The sequence below is a fragment of the Peromyscus eremicus genome, chromosome 4, assembly GCF_949786415.1.
Source record: "Peromyscus eremicus chromosome 4, PerEre_H2_v1, whole genome shotgun sequence".
Taxonomy (NCBI): domain Eukaryota; kingdom Metazoa; phylum Chordata; class Mammalia; order Rodentia; family Cricetidae; genus Peromyscus; species Peromyscus eremicus.
The window spans coordinates 86,149,036-86,167,698 of NC_081419.1; the positions used below are offsets into that span (position 1 = coordinate 86,149,036).

General features: G+C 37.6%; 2 protein-coding genes across 2 annotated transcripts; one reads left to right on the forward strand and one right to left on the reverse strand.

Annotated features, from left to right (window-relative positions):
* Positions 1-1,760: 1,760 nt before the first annotated feature.
* On the reverse strand, positions 1,761-2,714 carry LOC131908460 (olfactory receptor 4F15-like). Its single transcript, XM_059259502.1, has one exon. It carries the CDS (start codon positions 2,709-2,711, stop codon positions 1,761-1,763), a length of 951 nt encoding a protein of 316 aa, XP_059115485.1. The 5' UTR covers positions 2,712-2,714.
* A 12,550-nt stretch (positions 2,715-15,264) lies between these two features.
* Positions 15,265-16,224, forward strand: LOC131907842 (olfactory receptor 4F3/4F16/4F29-like). Its single transcript, XM_059258920.1, has one exon. It carries the CDS (start codon positions 15,265-15,267, stop codon positions 16,222-16,224), a length of 960 nt encoding a protein of 319 aa, XP_059114903.1.
* The last annotated feature ends 2,439 nt before the right edge of the window (positions 16,225-18,663 follow it).

The following is an 18,663-nucleotide window of genomic DNA, read 5'->3' on the forward strand; positions in this document are numbered from 1 at the left end:
TCTTTCTTCCTTCAGTGTGTATGTGTATGAGGTTCACAGACATGAAGAGTCCTAAACTTAATGTCAAGTGTCTCCCTCCATCACTTTCTATTTTACTTATTGTAACAAGGTCTCTCAATTGAATCCAGAGCTCAACAATCAGCTAGTCCAGATAACCCACATACCCTGGGATCTCCTGTCTTTGCTTCCTAAGTACTTGGATTACAGGTGCTACTACACCTGGCCAGCTTCTGGGGATCATAACTCAAGTCCTCAAGTTTATGCATCCACTAAGCCATCTCTCTATCCTCATTCATATTTCTATATGAATGTTAATATTAATATCCTTTATTTATGCAAAGAATACATTTTGAATTTTTTGATGCCGAAGTAAGAACACTTCCAGAAGATTAAAATTCAACCTTTGCAGCTACATGTCTGGCATGTGGAGCTCATAATGACACCATCTTTATGGCAAGGAGCAGAGGTAGCACTACTCCACCATCTCTGTTACCTTAAGTAATGTGATTTCTTCTCTATCATGATTCAGTTATTTCATAATATCTGAAGGTGCTATTCAAGCTGCAAAAGAGAAAAGCAATCAATAGTGCTACCCAGCTGTAAAGCAACCATAACAATGACCAGCCTGGCAAGGTAACCCCAATAGTGTGAGAATGGCACTCTACCTGGAAAATAAGCAAAGGTTATCTAACTGGACTCAGTAGGAAGGAATCCATGCTTGGTACTGTAAACTTAGGCAGCGATCCATAACTGTAGGCAGCATAGACTCTAGAGAAGAACCCTATACTGCCATTCTGCTACAGGCAATTAATGGATTCTGAAAGAGTATGCATCAGTATTCACCAGGGATGACATCCTTGATAGGGTATCCAATCCCATGTTGTTAGCCATAAACACATGTGCATATTTGCAATACTAAGTGGACTCAGAAAGTTATATGTCTGTATGTGTGTATGCACAGCAATAATTAAAGTAGCTGTTATGAATTGGGGACAGATTAGAGGACATCAGAGAAGTTACAGGGCAAGAGAGAAAGGTGGAAATGATATCAAGCTGTACTCATGCATGAACTTCTCAAAAACTGAATTATGATTTTTAGGTGAAAATGTGGAAGAAAGGTGAATAGAAATTGAATGGCTTTCAATAGCAAACTGTTCCTCAGGCATAAAAAGCCAACATGTTTCCTTGGCTTCTTCCTGCTATTTCACACAGCTCACAAGTCTTCTATCTGCACATTTTAGAATCCCATAGATGTTCTGAAATTTCTAACCTCCATCCAGTACCTGAAAAGTACCAAAAATGGAAAAGAGCATGTACAAGGTACAGACATTAAAAATTACTCAACTCAATATCCCTATATAAATGTTCCATGAAATAATAGCCAGAAACTGCAGCTTATAAGAGGATTTTCTATTCAAAATGAAAAATTTTCCCTGTTCTGAAAGTCTTAAAGAAACATTTCCTCTTCTGTATGTCTAAGAGTTTGTTTCAAACAAATGCTAATCCATAAGAATTAAGGCTCCTGATTAATATAATCATTGCACTATAAATACATGTAATTTTATATATGCATTCAGAAGAAATTATCCTTTCCTTATAAGTATCAGACAAAATGGCATATATATGTGTTTATGTATATATGTATGTTTGTATATATGCATGTATACAAAAACATATCAACATATGCAAAGAAAGGTTTTCCTCAGAGGTTAGCTGATAATGAATTTCTGTGCTCAATTAAGACTGTCCACAACGTCTATTCAGGAGACTTGTCTATAGCCCATTATCTGTCCGAATATTCTCCTTATTGCCATCTTCATTTCTTGATTTCTCAATGTGTAGATCACAGGGTTCAAAAAAGGAGTAACAACTGCATCAAATAGGGCCAGAAACTTATCCAGGTGTGTAGAGGAAGAAGGCCATGTATAGAAAAATATGGCAGGACCAAAGAATAAAACCACAACAGTCACGTGAGCTGAAAGTGTAGACAGAGCCTTGGAGGAGCCACTTGAAGAGTGTTTCAGAACAGTAAATATGATGACAATATAGGAAATGATCAATAGGAAGAAGGTACCCACAGACATGAATCCACTATTGATTGAGACCACTAATTCCATTCTATAGGTGTCTATGCAGGCAAGTTTGATAAACTGAGGAAGGTCACAGTAGAAGCTGTCCAATATATTAGGACCACAGAAAGGTAAATTTACTATGAAAGCCAGTTGTATCACAGAGTGCACAAGGCCAACTACCAAAGCAGTAATTAAAACAAAGATGCACATCTTGGGGCTCATCATGGTCAGATAGTGGAGAGGCTTACATATGGCCACATATCTATCAAAGGCCATGGCTATGAGCAGCACCATCTCCACACCACCAATGGCATGGATGAAGAAGATTTGAATAATGCAACCTCTAAAGGAGATGGCTTTGTGCTCTTTGAATAAGTCATAAATCATCTTGGGTGAAGTGGCAGAAGAAATACCTACATCGGTGAAGGAGAGGATAGACAGAAGAAAGTACATAGGGGAATGTAAGTGAGGGTCAGAAGCCACGGTGAAAATGATGAGGCAGTTTCCCATCATGCTTGCCATGTACAACATTAAGGAGAACACAAAGAGCAGCAGCTGGATATCCCAGGAGTTGGTGAGTCCCAGGAACACAAACTCTGATGACACAGAATGATTCACTCTTTCCATTGACTTTGTCATCAGTACTACCTAGAGGGGAATCAGGAGAAGCTGTAAATTAGGATAGTTACATTAATAGACTAGAAGGAAAAATCTGAAATGTGTGAAATCCTTTTTGTACTTTAATGTCATGATCAACCTAAAGATGAACAGATATCTGAACAAGTACTGAACATGACTAATTAACAGAGAAGTGTAAATTTCAATCACACTGAAACATCACTTCACACTTCTTGAAAGTGATATTATCAAAAAGTCTAAATATAACAGATTTGATGACTACCAGTAGTATGCATAGCACCTTTCAGCACTATGAAAGAGAACCAATAAGGGTGACGTTTCCATGTGAATATTAGGTTGATTTTTCCAAGTTGAAACAGGGCTACAAACTAGTGACTGCAAAGGTCACATATTTGAGGGGATAACCTACTACTATTACTCTGTTAAACTGACATAGCATTAAGCACACTCCTAATGACTTACTGCTGTACTCGTAGATTAATGTATCTCTTAACCCTCATCAGAGATGCTGTTTTACAGTAAATGACAATTGACAAAGAGATCTACAACTAACTAAAAAGAATAAGAGATTGGAAAATTCTCAGCCTTAAAAAAGATATCTGTATCATACCCCTCCTCCTAAAGCTCAAGAATTATTGCAGAAGAGCTGGCAGAAATTTTTTAAAATCTAGAAGTGGTGAACAAGAAAACTGTTTTCCTGACACAGAAGGACAGTTGCACATATGCACTCACACTCACAGAGGTTGTGACAGCATGCACAAGACCTGCAAAAGTTCAAGCCACACAAAACCTCAACATAGAAACAAGTGGTCATGAAGTCCCATGCCTAGTTGAGGAGCTATTGGCAATTGATAGCTGCTGGGAGAAGGAAAGAAGAAAATAATAGAAAAAAAAAACAAAAGAAACAAGAAATAGAACTTGGGATCTAGCAGGATCTAGCAACATTACTTTTGGGTATATGTATATAGAGGAAATTAAAAATTATAATGAATAAGTATCTTTCAGTTTTCATTTCAATATAATTTACAGAAAACCAGTATATAAAATAGCCTGTTTGCATTAATGAAATCATAATAACACACACATACATACACACACACACACACACACACACACACACACACACCATGGAATATTTCTCAACATTTAAAAAGAGAATTCTGGGTTTTGTAATAATATTAATGAACTTGGAAGTCATTATGCTAAGAGAAACAAGGGGGGAGAGAAAAATACTCAAGGTCTCACTGAAATGTGGACCCTGAAGTCATAGTCATAGAAGCAGAGAACACAATGGTGGGCCATGCAATGAACAAGATGGATTGTGGAGATAGAATGAGAAGATATTGGTCAAAAGTTACAAACAGTGAGATGGGATCATTAGTGTGAGATTATGCATCATGCTAACTATAGTTAATAACATCATGTTTCATTCTGGAGAAAAACTAGAAGTAGAACTTCAAATTATCATGTCCCCAATAAGCATGTTATATGTTATATAAATAATGCATATGTTAACTAGCCTGATTTAATTGTTTCATTTTGTAAGTACTTATTGAAACGACACATAATATGTATATATAATATTTGTTAATTAAAATAATTTATGAAATATTATTTGCAATGCTTTTGGTCCACATCTACAGAAATGAAAATCTACACTATACCCCCTAGTATTTCTCAAGTGCTAAAGTTCTTGAAGGTATTTCTGGCTGAGTATTTGTCAGTTAAGAATTTATCTTTCACATTGCCAATCTCCATCATCTAAACAAGAATTAGGATTTTTTTTAAATAAAAAATATAATTTGAAGTTAGAATGACATGTAAATCTGGAACATATTCAAATATCTAAAACTATAAAAACTGATCAAGTTTGACATTAAATATTTAAAACCACTAGGCAAAGGCAAATTCCAAATCACAGTCAAGAGGGCAAGTCTTTCAAAGGCTTCTAGATGCAGATGCCAAGGGACAGTGTTACTAAGACTTTGCCCTGTGTTGTAGGTTTGCTTTCCTTGATTTACACCGATTTCAGGAATCTTCCTAAACTAATTTCCAGATATTTAGTCATCATGAAGGGCAAATTTAATAATTATTTCCAAATAAAGACTTGAATTAAATGGATAGACACCAACAAGTTTTGTTAGTGGTCATGTGAACAATCATTCATCCTCTCCATTTTACTCCTGTGTCCACAAGCATTGCAAGTTCATTATCTTCTTACATTTTGTATTTTTAGCTTCCAAATAGTCACAAACCTTCTTTAAACAAAAGCAAAACCAGGGTCTCTCCTTTTTAATTCAAAACACCTTTATTTTTACTTATTTGGTAAATGTAAATAATTGTATATTACTTAAAATATTTAGGTACATGCATAAAAGAAAGTTGCCCAAAAACTTAAAGAAACTCAATCCTTTTAACAATAACTTCTTTATTACTCCAATTATCTTTCTCATCCTCTATCATAACTAGAAAAATGCTGATTTGTCAAAAGTTCAATGCCTCCTTATCCTACTAACAATTCTAAAATAAAATTTATATCGATAGTAATTATGAATAAAACAAGAAACGTAATTCCAGGTCTTGGAAAATTTATATATGGTTTTGAAATTTTCCATATCTCATTTCAAAGTGAAATTACATTAAGAAGTACTTTTTCAGTGTTGATTCTTTTGATTTCCATGCCAAATTTTATTTCTGCTCGGGTGTCTATGATGTTTCCCTTGAGACGCTTGACAAGTTCCTAGAAAATCTGATTGTATTTTACAAGACAATCAATTTGTACCAATCGCTTTTGAAAGCTAATGAATAAAAATATATAATCTTTATGACTTTTTTATTTATCATTAAATTTTTGCTTATTTATCAAGAGGTAGAATTTAAACTTGTTTTTGTAATCATCAAAGAACAGAATAATTAGTTGTAATCTATGATTAATCCAAAATACTATAAAGTTATTTGTTGTTTCCAATGTTTTCATAGTTCCCTACATATAGTGTTTCTATCTCAAAAAGTCTGTTATCGTTTCCCAATATGACATTAACTATTTTTACAATGATTCTCTTGTGATGCTCAGTTCCTTTTCTTGAATGTTATCTGCCCTGGTATGGCTCCCTCATGAACTTTATGATATGACCAAGTTCACAATAATTCCAACAACAGCATTGTGTGTACAAATAAAAGCCACTCATTTATATTTACAATTCTCTACATCCATCGATTTTTACCTGCATGAAAAGAACAGCATCTTTACAAACTCAGATGTCCTATGTTTCCCTAACATAAAGTGTCTAATAATATCCTGCCATAGGAAAATATGAAACTAGTTATACATCTCTCAAGAGGCCAATGACCAAAAATTCTGCAAACATGTAGTTTAGAAGTAGCTTGTGGCTCAGGGACATTTTCTCTAGAGAACCATTTGTTTGGGCCAGTGAAACTGAAAAATTTTGAAACTCATATTATGATGCTAAGAAGAAGGAGGGAAGCAGAAATGGAATTATTGTAGCATTGCTATGCTCTTTAAAAAAATAATTTATCCTATATTGTGATGAAACTCTGACCATAAATAAATATTAATTCACAAATTAATAGTAAACAATCAGGCAACTCTAAAATGTGCACTAAATAAATAGTATAATTTGAGAGGCAGAATCTATTCATTAAACATTCATTTTAAGTAAAAGAACAATCTGTATAATTACAGGAATAGATTTACCTACAAAGTCCAATCCAGTGAATAACATGAATGGAGTTACTAAAACATCTATCAATTTTTTTAAAGGGGGGCTGGAGAAATTGCTCAATGGTAAAGAGCACTTGTTCTTGAAGATACCCCACATGGCTGTTCATAACCTTCCATAACTCCTGTTCCAGTAGATCTGACACCCTCTTCTGACCTCTATAGGCACCAGACACACATATGGTGCACAGATATATGTGTGAGCAAAACACTTGTACATATAAAATAAACGTTTTTAATTAAAATTAAGAAATTATAAAATGCTCATACATTCAAACTTCTTGAAGTCACTAACAAGAAAATTCAAACTCTATAAATACAACCACAAAATGCTGCTGGCATAAAGCTGACAGCACAGCAGCACACACATATGTGTGTGTGTGTGTGTGTGTGTGTGCATAAATACACATATATATGTATATAAATGTAAATGAATATCGACAAATGGATAGATACTTCAGTACATACTCATCATAATAAGACTTTAGAAAAATGGATCAAGACAGGAATCAAAAAAGAAATCAAGAACTTCTAAAAACTGAATGAATAGACAAGATAACCAAAAAACTGAATGAACAGACAAGATAACCAAACCTACGGGATGTAAGGCTGATCTAAAAGACAAGTTCATAGCATTAAGTGCTTACATTAAAAAATGCCCCCTAAAGCAATTGGAAGAGAGGGCTCTTCACCTTGCCTGGAAAAAACAGTAAAACTGGCCCTGGTGTTGTGAGTTTGGGTGAGCCATATTTGAGGACCTGTGACCAGAATTGGCCCCACCTCTTGCTGCAGGCTGCATTGGGTGAACTAGTCAAGGCACTGCTGGAGAGCTCACCTGGGTAGTGACCATGAAGGAAAGTTGGCAGGTTGACCAACCCAGCTACCACCCAGGCCCAGAACCAGGACTATGAGTTGGCCCACCCCAACATCCAACCCATCTATTAACTGTTGGAGCATGTGAAGGGAACGAACCTACAAATCCAAAACAGCAAGATCTCCAAGACACAGGACAACAGGATATCCAAGAGGAGCCCCAGTGACAGCCCATTATTGGTGGCATGGCAGAAGCCAGAGTCCTTGAGCCAAATCAATGGCTCATAGCAATGAACATTTACAAGTAAAGATGAATAGACTAAAGGGTAAACAGTTTGACTGAATGGGCCACACTACAGCTTCTACAGGGTTCTTCTCCTGTTTTTTAATTTTTTGTTTTTGTTTTGTTTCTTTGTTTTGTTTGATTTTTGGTTTTTCTTTTAAATTTGGGTTTGTTTGGGCAAGAATTTGCAAAGGCAGAGGACAGATGCAAGGGAAAGGGGAGATAAGCGGGATCTAAATGCATGATGTGAAATTCACAGTAAATAAACTTTTTTTTTTAATTGGAGAAATCTCACACTAGCAACTTAACTGCACACCTGAAAGCTCTAGAACAAAAAGAAGCAATCATACCCAAAAGGAGTAGATGGCAATAAATAATCTGAAATCGATAAAATAGAAACAAACAAAAATACAAAGAATCAATGAAACAAAGAGCTGGCTCTTTAGGAAAAATCAACAAGATAGACAAACTCTTATCCAAATTAACTAATAGGCAGAGAAAGAAGGTGAAAAGGAGGAAATAACAACACTAAGGAAATCTGGAGAATCTTAAAAATTTTATTCTGGAGAAAGCAAACGGGGGTGGAGGGGGTGGATGCAAGTCTTATGGAAAGATGCTTTTAAAAACCGGACTCATGAAATTGGAAAGAAAGATGATGGAACAGAGCCATGTGTGGTGAATGACAAATCTGTAGCCTTGGCTGCTGTGTCTCAGCCAGCAGGCTACAAGCACAAAAGTCATGTTGGATGAGCCATGGGGCTGCTGGCACCAAGGACAGGATGGTATGCAGTGGCTTGGAGGTCCTGCAGGAGCTCCACGTCATTACTAAATGGGGCCAGCCCTAGGCTCACCATCTGACTGGCCCCAAATATGAAACCACTAGGGTGGCAGCCCATCCTGCTGAGTAGTGGAGCATGCAGAATAGAGGTGCTGCCCAGCAGGCTACAAGCATAAAGGTCAAGCCCTGGAGCAAGCCTCCAGGAGGCAATCACCAAGAGCAGGGAGGTCTGTGGCAGCCAGAAGCTCGCCCGAGATGCCCTGCCTAGCCACAACATCACCCCCTGGACAACAGCAGGCTATCCGAGACAAGTCTCAGCAATGGTCCAGTATTTATGGTGCTTCATAAATGAGAAGCCTTAAACCAGACTAATGACTCTTTGCAATGAATATTTGCAGGCAAAGCTGTTTGGGAATGTGTGTGCATGTGTGTGTGTGTGTGTGTGTGTGTGTGTGTGTGTGTGTGTGTGTGTGCGTGTGTGTCTGTGTGTGTGTGTATCTGTATATGTATATTCTGTGTGACACATTGCAGTTTCCAGTGCCACTACAATAAATAAATAAGCAATGGAGAAGTGGGAAAGATGGAGGAATGGAACAGTGAGTGCACAGTGGAGATGCAACAGCAGTGACAGGCTTGAGAAAAGGCTGCAGAGGACAGGGAAGCCGGTCATTGCCACGTGGGACTAACAGGGAGGTACGTAACAACCTGGAGCATGTGCAAACCAAGCCCCTGAACATGCTACCCAGCCACAGTAGCAACCTGGTTCTAAACAACAGATGTCCAAGATAAAGAATGGTTCATTTTCTGGATTGGACCTCCTTGAAAGACCTCTATAGTCCATGCTTCCCCTGGAGATCATATTGGTATCTGTGGTCCACTGCCCCAGGCTGTGTTGAAGCCTGAGGTTCATGTGGATGTCCATCATCCTGCAGTGTAGGGGGAAAGGAGTGTTAATGTCTATGGTCCATGTTACCACTGAAAGCCATGCTGTGGGCTGTGCTGCCACAGAAGGCTATGTCTGGGTCCATGGTCCTACTGCGGCCAAAGACTGTTGATGTCCATGGCCCCTGTTACCACCAATGGCTATGCTGCTACCTGAAACTGAGTTGATTTCCACTGGCCATGCAACTGTCGAGGGCCAAGTTGATGTGAGGTCTGTTCTACCACCTGATACCATATAGATGTCCTTGGTCTGTGCTGTTACCGGAAACCATATGCAAGAGCATGATCTATGCTCCTGCTGACTGTAAAATGCAAAGAAGCTACTTTTGCAGTAGTATCGATGACTACAGACTCACAGTTGAGAAAGAGGGACATAGACAGCTTCCATGACAACACCTACCCTCTCTCCATTCCCCACCAAAAAAAAAGTTACAGCCTCAACAGAAATCTCTCAAAAAGAACTCTTAAAAATTGTGATAAGGACGTTGAAGTGTAGCTGTCAATAACTGACGGCTTTTGGTAGGTGTGTGGGCAGGACTCAGTTTTCTTTAAGGGGCTGGCCACTGAAAATTTGGCCATGCTCCAGTGATTATATGGGTAACACAAATTGGACTTTTTTTCTCTTCTTTTTTTTTGGGGGGGTGGGAGCAGGCAGGGAGGTCACAGAGGTGGGGGTAGCAGACCTGGGAGGATTGTCAGGTGGGTATGATTGGAGTGTATGATGTGAAATTCCTGAATAATCAATAAAAATATTATGTAATAAAAATATCTGTATTTACCAAATTGGAAAATCTAAAAGAAATGGATAATTTTCTTGATGGACACCACTTATCAATACTAAATAAAACTTAGAAGCAATGTAAAAAAAAACCTATAACACCTAGTGAAATAGAAGCAGTCATTAAAAGTCTCCCAATCAAGCCGGGCGGTGGTGGCGCACGCCTTTAATCCCAGCACTCGGGAGGCAGAGCCAGGCGGATCTCTGTGAGTTCGAGGCCAGCCTGGACTACCAAGTGAGTCCCAGGAAAGGCGCAAAGCTACACAGAGAAACCCTGTCTCGAAAAGCCAAAAAAAAAAAAAAAAAAAAAAAAAAAGTCTCCCAACCAGAAAAGGCAAGCCCAAATGGATTTAGCACAGAATTCTACCAGACGTTCAAAAAAGAGTTAATGCCAATACTCTTCAAATTATTCCATAAAATAGAAAGAGAAGGAACATTGCCCAATTCATTTACAAACAACAGTTAACCCTGATACCTAAATCACTCAAATGAATTTTTTTCTGTACAAGAGCATTTTAGTTTTGTGAGACCTCATTTGTTGATTGTTATTCTTAATGCTTACACTACAAGGCATTATTATTGTTCTAGTCCCTATATTGAAGTACTTTCTCATCCATCAGATCCAGGTTATCAGGTCTTAAGTTGAGGTCTTTTGTCCATTTGGAATTGACTTTTTTGCAGCATGAGAAATGAGAATGTAGATTCAGTTTTCTCTATGTATTAATTCAGTTTCACTAGCATCATTTGCTAAAGATTATATATATATATATATATATATATATATATATATATATATATATATATATATATATATGGTATCTGGACCTCAAAGTTTATGTCTAAGGATATGTTGCTTTGGAAAAGAGGTTCTGCTTTTGTTTCCACAGAAGATGAGAACCTGTGGATTGCTTCCAGGCTAATGTGGTTAGTCCAAGGAAGACCCCCTGAGAGGCTCAGATGATCCAACATCCAAAAACAGCTTCAAGGCAACTGGCTCAGAGAATATGGCATTACAGACTGCTCCAGTCAGGCCTTGACCATAATTCTTCACAGACCTAGAAAAAAACCATACTCAACTTCATATGGAAAAACAAAAAAAACCAGGACAGCTAAAACACTTCTGTAAAATAAAGCAACTTCTGGAGGCATCACCATTACTGACCTCAACCTCTACTATAAAGCTATAGTAATAAAAACAGCTTGGTATTGGCATAAAAACCAATATATGTACCAATGGAATTGAATTGAAGACCCTGACATTAATCCACACACCTATAAACAACTGATTTTTGACAAAAAAAAAAAGCCAAAAATGTACAATGGAAAAAAGAAAGCATCTTCAACAAATGGTGCTGGCATAACTGGATGTCAACATGTAGTAGACTGTAAATAGATCCATAGCTGTGAGGATTTGTTTCAGCTATGATGCACACCAAAACCTGTGAACACATCTCCCAACATTAAGATTAAAAAATTAAAACTGGGAGGTGGTGGCATCTGCCTTTAAGCCCAGCACTCAGGAGGCAGAGCCAGATCTTTGTGAGTTTGAGGCCAGCTTGATCTTGATCTTACAGAGCAAGATCCAGGACAGGCACCAAAACTACACAGAGAAACCCTGTCTCAAAAAAAAATTTTAAACTGGCTCAGCTATTGAGAATTAGTTGTATTTCTTAATCATTAAGCTAAGCCACAGTTTATATGGCTCCTCAATACTAGAATACTCATGTATTCTAGCTGTGTGACACTTCCTTTTTTATTTTTAATCATCAAAACTCCATTTAAACTATCATTATTATTATCAATTACAGCATAGGAAGAAATCATCTTCATAATAATCCACAGGTAAAAATGTCCAGTAGAACAGGATGTATCCATGAGATACACACACTACATTACAGACAGTGGGGATCTCCCCACACTCATTCACATCATGCCAGATACCTGAGAAAGATAGCAGCAGCAAATATGTAAAGGCACAGCAGAAGCAAAGACATTCTGGAGTCTGTGGTCTCAGGGCCTTGCCTATCCAAGACTCACCTATCAGGGACTCACCTCCTGGTGGGCTGACACCTTGAACTTCAATTGCCACCTGTTGCTTCTCTGACATGGCCGCCTGCACTCAGCCACAGTACATACCTTTAATTCAAGAGATTTCTGTTTATTGCAAACAGGATTAAATAAAGTCAACCATAGGTCAAGAGGCAGAGCTGTCGGTTGACAAGAAGTGGACAGGGAAAAACATTGAGAGTAAGAGGGAATTAGAGAGATGAATAGAGAAATGCACAAAAAGAAGGGAGGACATCTAGTTTGAGGATTAAACAAACGTTTGTTTGTTTGTTTGTTTGTTTGTTTGTTTGTTTGTTTGTTTGAGATGGCATATGAAAAATGGCCTTTCTGGAATAGCAGACAGGGAAGAAGGTAATATGGGTGCTTTCTCTGCCTCTCTGAGCTAGCAGGCTTTCACCCCAGCATCTGGCTCCCAAGTCTTTACTGATAAAATCAAACAATTGAAATTTTGATTAAAAACAACAAGTGTTCCTTCTAAACTAGATACAACTCCCAAAGATTTAAGGACTACACATTTTCAGAATGTTCCCTAAGTTTCTCTGTTTTTCAATAGTGTGCATTGTAATATATTCTTTGAATAATGCAGCAATCAATATAAGACTGCAAACATCTTACTGAGATGCTAAATATTTTTTTCTAGAGGAATCTCCATATATTCACTTGACATCTAAACTAATCTTCAATCATCAACACTGTATGAGTTTCCTTTGCTCCACATTCACAAGAATTTGTCATCTTTTGTCTTTGTGATGATAGCCACTGTATTTGATGCAAATACACTAGTAGAAAGAAAATATTTATTAAGCATTGGCTATACATTCAACATTGGATGCCACTGCTTCCTTTTCTTCATACATTGAGTTGTAGGAGAGCATGGCAGTGATCTTTGAGTTTGCCAATTGTACTTTTTCATAGAAATTATCTTGAGGCATTAAAATCTGAAGAATGATGGAAATTGTAGGAACATAGAAAACACTGTGAAGGAAAATTATAAAATGTTAAGAAAATTTTGTTAAATATATTCACAGATAGTTGTTTGAAAACTCTGTGACACAGCATTGCCTCTTCTACTTAGGAATCAGCACCAATTATTTGACTATATTTCTGATGGAAAATCTCTACAGTCTAAGGCCTGAGGCTTGGGACTTTATGGAACTGGAAGACACAAATTGCCAAAGTGAGTGATAGCTTAGTGTGTGCTGATTTCTCACTGGCTGAATCTTCATTGCTAATTCTAGAATAGGTAGTTAACTCTTGTCTAGCATCTCTGCCTCTTGGATTTCTGAGGTTCTGACTTTCTCATCAGTTACTTTAATCACTCATTCTGAGGCAAAAAAAAAAAAATATTTCTGAACATCTGTGTGAGATGCCTTTGTTCTTCATTCCTTTTGTCCTTTTTATTCCCTGGGTGACAATATAGACTCAGTGGGCCACACTAATTAGAAGTCTTTTTACTGGGGAAAAATAACATAAGTCTCTTTTGTTTGTTAAAAGGTGCTGCTCTCAGTCTGAATGTGAAGTTATCCTCCTCTCAACCAGGAGAAATTCTCCCACTTCGAGAATTACTATGTAAGTAAAACACATTGAGAACAGATGATTTGCAGTAGAGAAATATCACTCCAACCTAACTATGGATCTGCATACAACTATTGGTCATAAATTATTTGCCCTCAATTTAAGCTACAATTTAGTTATTTGCATATTTTCTTTGTGTGTTCTAGAAGAGGCAGAGAAGAGGATCAAATAAGTATGTGTAACGTTTGCTCATGCTTTTGGAGAAGAAGTTTAAAAAAGACTCCAAGATAAAATAAAAGTAGAATGCTAATCACAAAATAGCATTACAAATGAACAGTGCATAATATCTTCCTATTTTCTATTCTATATTACTTTCTTATTTTTCTTATCCTTTTAGTTTTTCATAGCAATAAATTTCTAATATACTTTTAGTTTCTGTGTTCCATATAGTCTTGATTTCTGTCACTTACTCCTAAGCATCTTTCAAAGCAATTTCTATTTTTCTCATTGGGAATTGCAGCTCTCATATGATGGAAGCTTCTTGTTATCTCTTAGTTCTTTAAAAGTGTAATTCCCATCTGAAGACAGATTCTGTTGACTAATTCAGGTAAGATTTTCATTACCTTTCTTTCCAAACAAGACTGAAATTTCCATTCTTCAGTATCAGTCATAGCTAGGGCTGGAAGTAGAGTCATCCATTGTTCTTCATATATATTGATAATCAATTACCTGCAGTGGGCCTCAGACTGACCCTGCATACAATTTTCATAAAAGAATAAGAGGCTCATGGGGCACTACACTTTATTGGCTATTGATAGATTCTAGGAAAGGAACAATCATTGTCTCCTGTTGTGTACCCACTACTGAGCCCACCAGCCTCCAACATAGACCTCCAGACTCATGCTTACACAGATGGACCTGATTAGACTAACTGGTCACAAAACAAAATGAATAGATAGAACATGAAAGAAGATTTGCCACAGGGTGTGGATAAGGTGGTAGGAAGATAGAAGATGGTGAGGGAGGGGGATGAGAGTGGTCAGTTTACATTGTGTACAAGTAATAATTTATGAGAATAAATTTAATTAATTAATGAAAAAGCACTATTTTAAGCAAGCAAAGATTTAATATTTTTAAAAGTTTTTTTTTCAATGTGGCACTGCTGCAAACCTAGGAAACCAAGATGTGTTAGTAATTTAAACACACAAAATTCCAGAACAAAGTAAGGGATCGAAGCACAAAGGCTAAAAGCACAAATTTCTTTTAGCATTCCTCCATGTCGTGGCACTAATTTCCTGTATGGAAGCTAGTGAGCACAAGTGTCTGCAGAGCTTGTTTGACTCCCCTTAGATTCTCAAGTGCCTTTGCCTCTAGTTTTCTATTCTTGGCTATACACTTCCAAACAAACTTAGGATTAAATAATGAAGTGACCCTAAATATGTAAGCATAGGAAAAGTCCTGTACCTGGTCTCTATGAGAGCTCTGTAAAACCTGCCTGTAAAACAACAGGGTGTCTCTAGTGTTCTGTATTTGAGTCATTGCTTTACAACCAGGACACCCCTTCACTTAATAATAATATTTTCTCCCTCTTGTGCCTTCCAGGGAATAGTCACCTTGTGGTCAGACTTGCACAAGTTGATGGATGGAGGAAATCACTCTGTGGTATCAGAATTTTTGTTGCTGGGCCTCACTAATTCATGGAGAATTCAGATTCTCCTTTTTCTGTTCTTCACAGTATTTTATGTAGCAAGCATGCTGGGAAATCTTCTCATTGTGCTCACAATCATCTCAGACCATCACCTGCACTCCCCCATGTACTTCCTGCTGGCAAACCTCTCCTTCTTAGACACAGGTGTGTCCAGCATTGCTACTCCAAAGATGATTTATGACCTCTTCAGGAAGCACAAAGTCATCTCCCTGAATGGGTGCATCACTCAGATGTTCTTCATTCACACTGTCGGAGGAACAGAGATGGTGCTGCTCATAGTCATGGCCTATGACCGGTACATTGCTATCTGTAAGCCCCTTCACTACCTCACCATCATGAGTCTAAGAATGTGCATTTTTCTTTTGGCTCTGGCTTGGATCATTGGTCTTATCCATTCTGTGGCCCAACTGGCTTTTGTTGTAAATTTACCCTTCTGTGGAGCTAATAAAATGGATAGCTTTTATTGTGATTTTCCTCGGTTCATCAAACTTGCATGTACAGACACATACAGACTGGAGTTCCTGGTCACTGCCAACAGTGGTTTCATCTCCATGGCCACCTTCTTCATCCTGGTTGTGTCTTACATCTTCATCCTGGTCACGGTCCGGAAACACTCCTCAGGTGCTTCCTCCAAGGCCCTCTCCACTCTCTCGGCTCACATCACTGTGGTGGTTTTCTTCTTTGGTCCTTGCATTATTGTCTATGTGTGGCCTTTCCCTACGTTACCCATAGATAAATTTTTAGCAATTTTTGATGTCATCATCACTCCTTTTATGAATCCTGTCATCTATACACTTAGAAATAAGGAGATGAAGGTTGCAATGAGGAGACTCTTTATTAGGGCTTTAAGTTTCAAAAAATTCTTTCATTTAGAGTTCAAGAGTTTCTGATTAAAATAGAGATTCTTGGAGATAAATCATTTTTATCCTGTACTAAGTGGTCTTCCCTAGAAAGATATACATGCAAGCAATATTAAATGGACTCACCACATTGTATTTACATGTTATATAGTATATAAACATATATATGTGTATATAATTTTTATGTATATGTAACAGTGATAAAAAGAAGATAAGGCCTTGAATTGGTAGGGAAGGGTTGTCAGACATGAGGGTAGTATGAGGGAGAAAGGGGAAGAGAAAAATTCTTTAATTATATTTTAATTAAATACTTTTTAAATTTAGTTCTAAAAGATAATTTTAAAAGTCCTGGAGGAGATGGGAATGGGGGGTGGGCTGGGGGGAAGGTGAGGGGGGCGGGAGGGGGGAGAACAAGGGAATCCGTGGCTGATATGTAGAACTGAATTGTATTGCAAAATAAAAATTAAAAAATAAATAAATAATAAATAAATAAATAAAAAGAACACTTGCAGCTCTTGAAAAAAAATTTAGTGTTTTAAATATCTACTGTGAAGTGCCTCCTCAAGTATTCTCCGCAGATCTAATCAGTTGAATTCTAAAAGTATTGAAAAGCAGTAATTCAGCCTAAAATGTGGTTTCTATCAGATGCTGCGTCTCTTATGACAGCAAAGGCAACTGCTGGAACTTCACACACTCAACATACTTTGCTCTATCAAATGTTGGAAACATTCTTTGACACTGGTTCTCAGAGACAGAACTCTTCCAATCTACCAGCTGCCCAGATTTACACCTTGTGGGTTGCTCAGTGTCTGTAAGGCAGCAGGAATGCACAAAATAAAGATCTTTAGCTAGAAACAGATTGGAACTAGAAAAAAAAAAAACATTCTGAGCCAGGTAACCCAGACCCAGAAAGATAAACATCATGTGTACTCACTCATAAGTGGATATTAGGTGTAAAGTAAAGGATAACCGGGCTACAATCCACAGCCCCAGAGAAGCTAGGAAACAAGGAGTGTCCAAAGAGGGAAGCGAGGATTTCCCTGGGAAGGGGAAATAGAAGCGATATCCTGGGTAAACTGGGGGGTGGGGGACCTGGGTGGAGGGTGGGAAGAGGGGGCCGGCAGAGGAGATGGGAATATGAGGGATCGGGTTGGGTGGGTTGGGGGTGGAGAGGGAGAGTAATGAAAAAGAGGCCGTGATAGCAGGAGCCATTTCGGGTTTAGGGAGAAACCAGATGCCGGGGAACTGGCCATCTACTGTAATCAGATTGGTGACTATTCTAATTGTCATCAGGGAGCCTTTATCCAGTAACTGATGACAGCAGATGCAGAGATCCACAGCCAAGAACTGGACTGAACTTTAGAAGTCTTGCTGAAGAAAGGAAGGAGCCACAGGAGTCTAGGTCATGACAGGGGAATGTCTATATAGAAAGCTAGTAGCTATAGCAAGAGCAAAATCTAAAGTAAAAGATTCTGAGGAAAAGCAAATTCCAGTTATGATTCAGTAAACAATGTTGTTGACAGCTACATGAGTAAACGATAATAAAGTTCTGGCTTCTAGTAAATTTATGATATTTTATGTGATAAACAGTCAATATTGAATTACTTCAAATGCTTTTCAAAATACTTAGTCATACATGAGGGTTTATGCCTAGTCTTACTGTGTTTTTTTTATGCTGTGTCAGTGGGTGTCTCTGGGAGATATATTGTGTCTTGTTATGCCACGTTCAGTGGATACCTCTGGGAAGTCAATTCTTTTCTGAAGGGAACATACCTTTGTGAAACAGGGTATCCAGCTTGTTGGATATCAAGTTTAAATACAGAAGAAGGTTTGTGGAAGAAGATCTTCATTGTGCTAGTGCAAAGATTGACCAGAGAATTTCTGATCTGGTGAGAAAGGAGCAATCCCAACCTTAGTTCTGAAATCAACTTCTTACACATATTGTTGCGAAAGGTAGCAATGTCCTTGACTGTTGTTATATGGAAGATTTTTACTCATGCTTTACCTTGCTTCAAGACAAACATTCATTTATTTATAATTAGAAATAAATATTTCATAATACATAATTACATACTGTTTTGTGATTAATCACTATGCTTTAACTTGTTCAATTTGTAACAATGAAAATACATCCTGTGTATCAGATATTTACATTATGATTCATAACAATAGCAAAATTACAGTTATGAAGTAGCAATGAAAATAAATTTATGGCTTGGGGTCACCACAGTATCAGGACCTGCATGACAGGGACACAGCCTTAAGAAAGTTGAGAACTACTGAGATACAGAGTAAGACTTTAACTCAAAGAAAATAAATTATCTTCCCTTTAATTAAACAACAGTTTAATCAGTTCTAGGCAAACTTGTTTCTTGTATATTATGTGAGAAGAAAGAGTAAAAGTATAAAATGAGAAGCTGTGACATTTGTTCTTGATGTTGGGGGGGCTTTTTATATAAAAGACACTGA

What these genes read in the sequence shown, in the direction of transcription:
- LOC131908460 (XM_059259502.1), bottom strand. Translation starts at nt 2,711, where the DNA reads ATGACAAAGTCAATGGAAAGAGTGAATCATTCTGTGTCATCAGAGTTT.
- LOC131907842 (XM_059258920.1), top strand. Translation starts at nt 15,265, where the DNA reads ATGGATGGAGGAAATCACTCTGTGGTATCAGAATTTTTGTTGCTGGGC.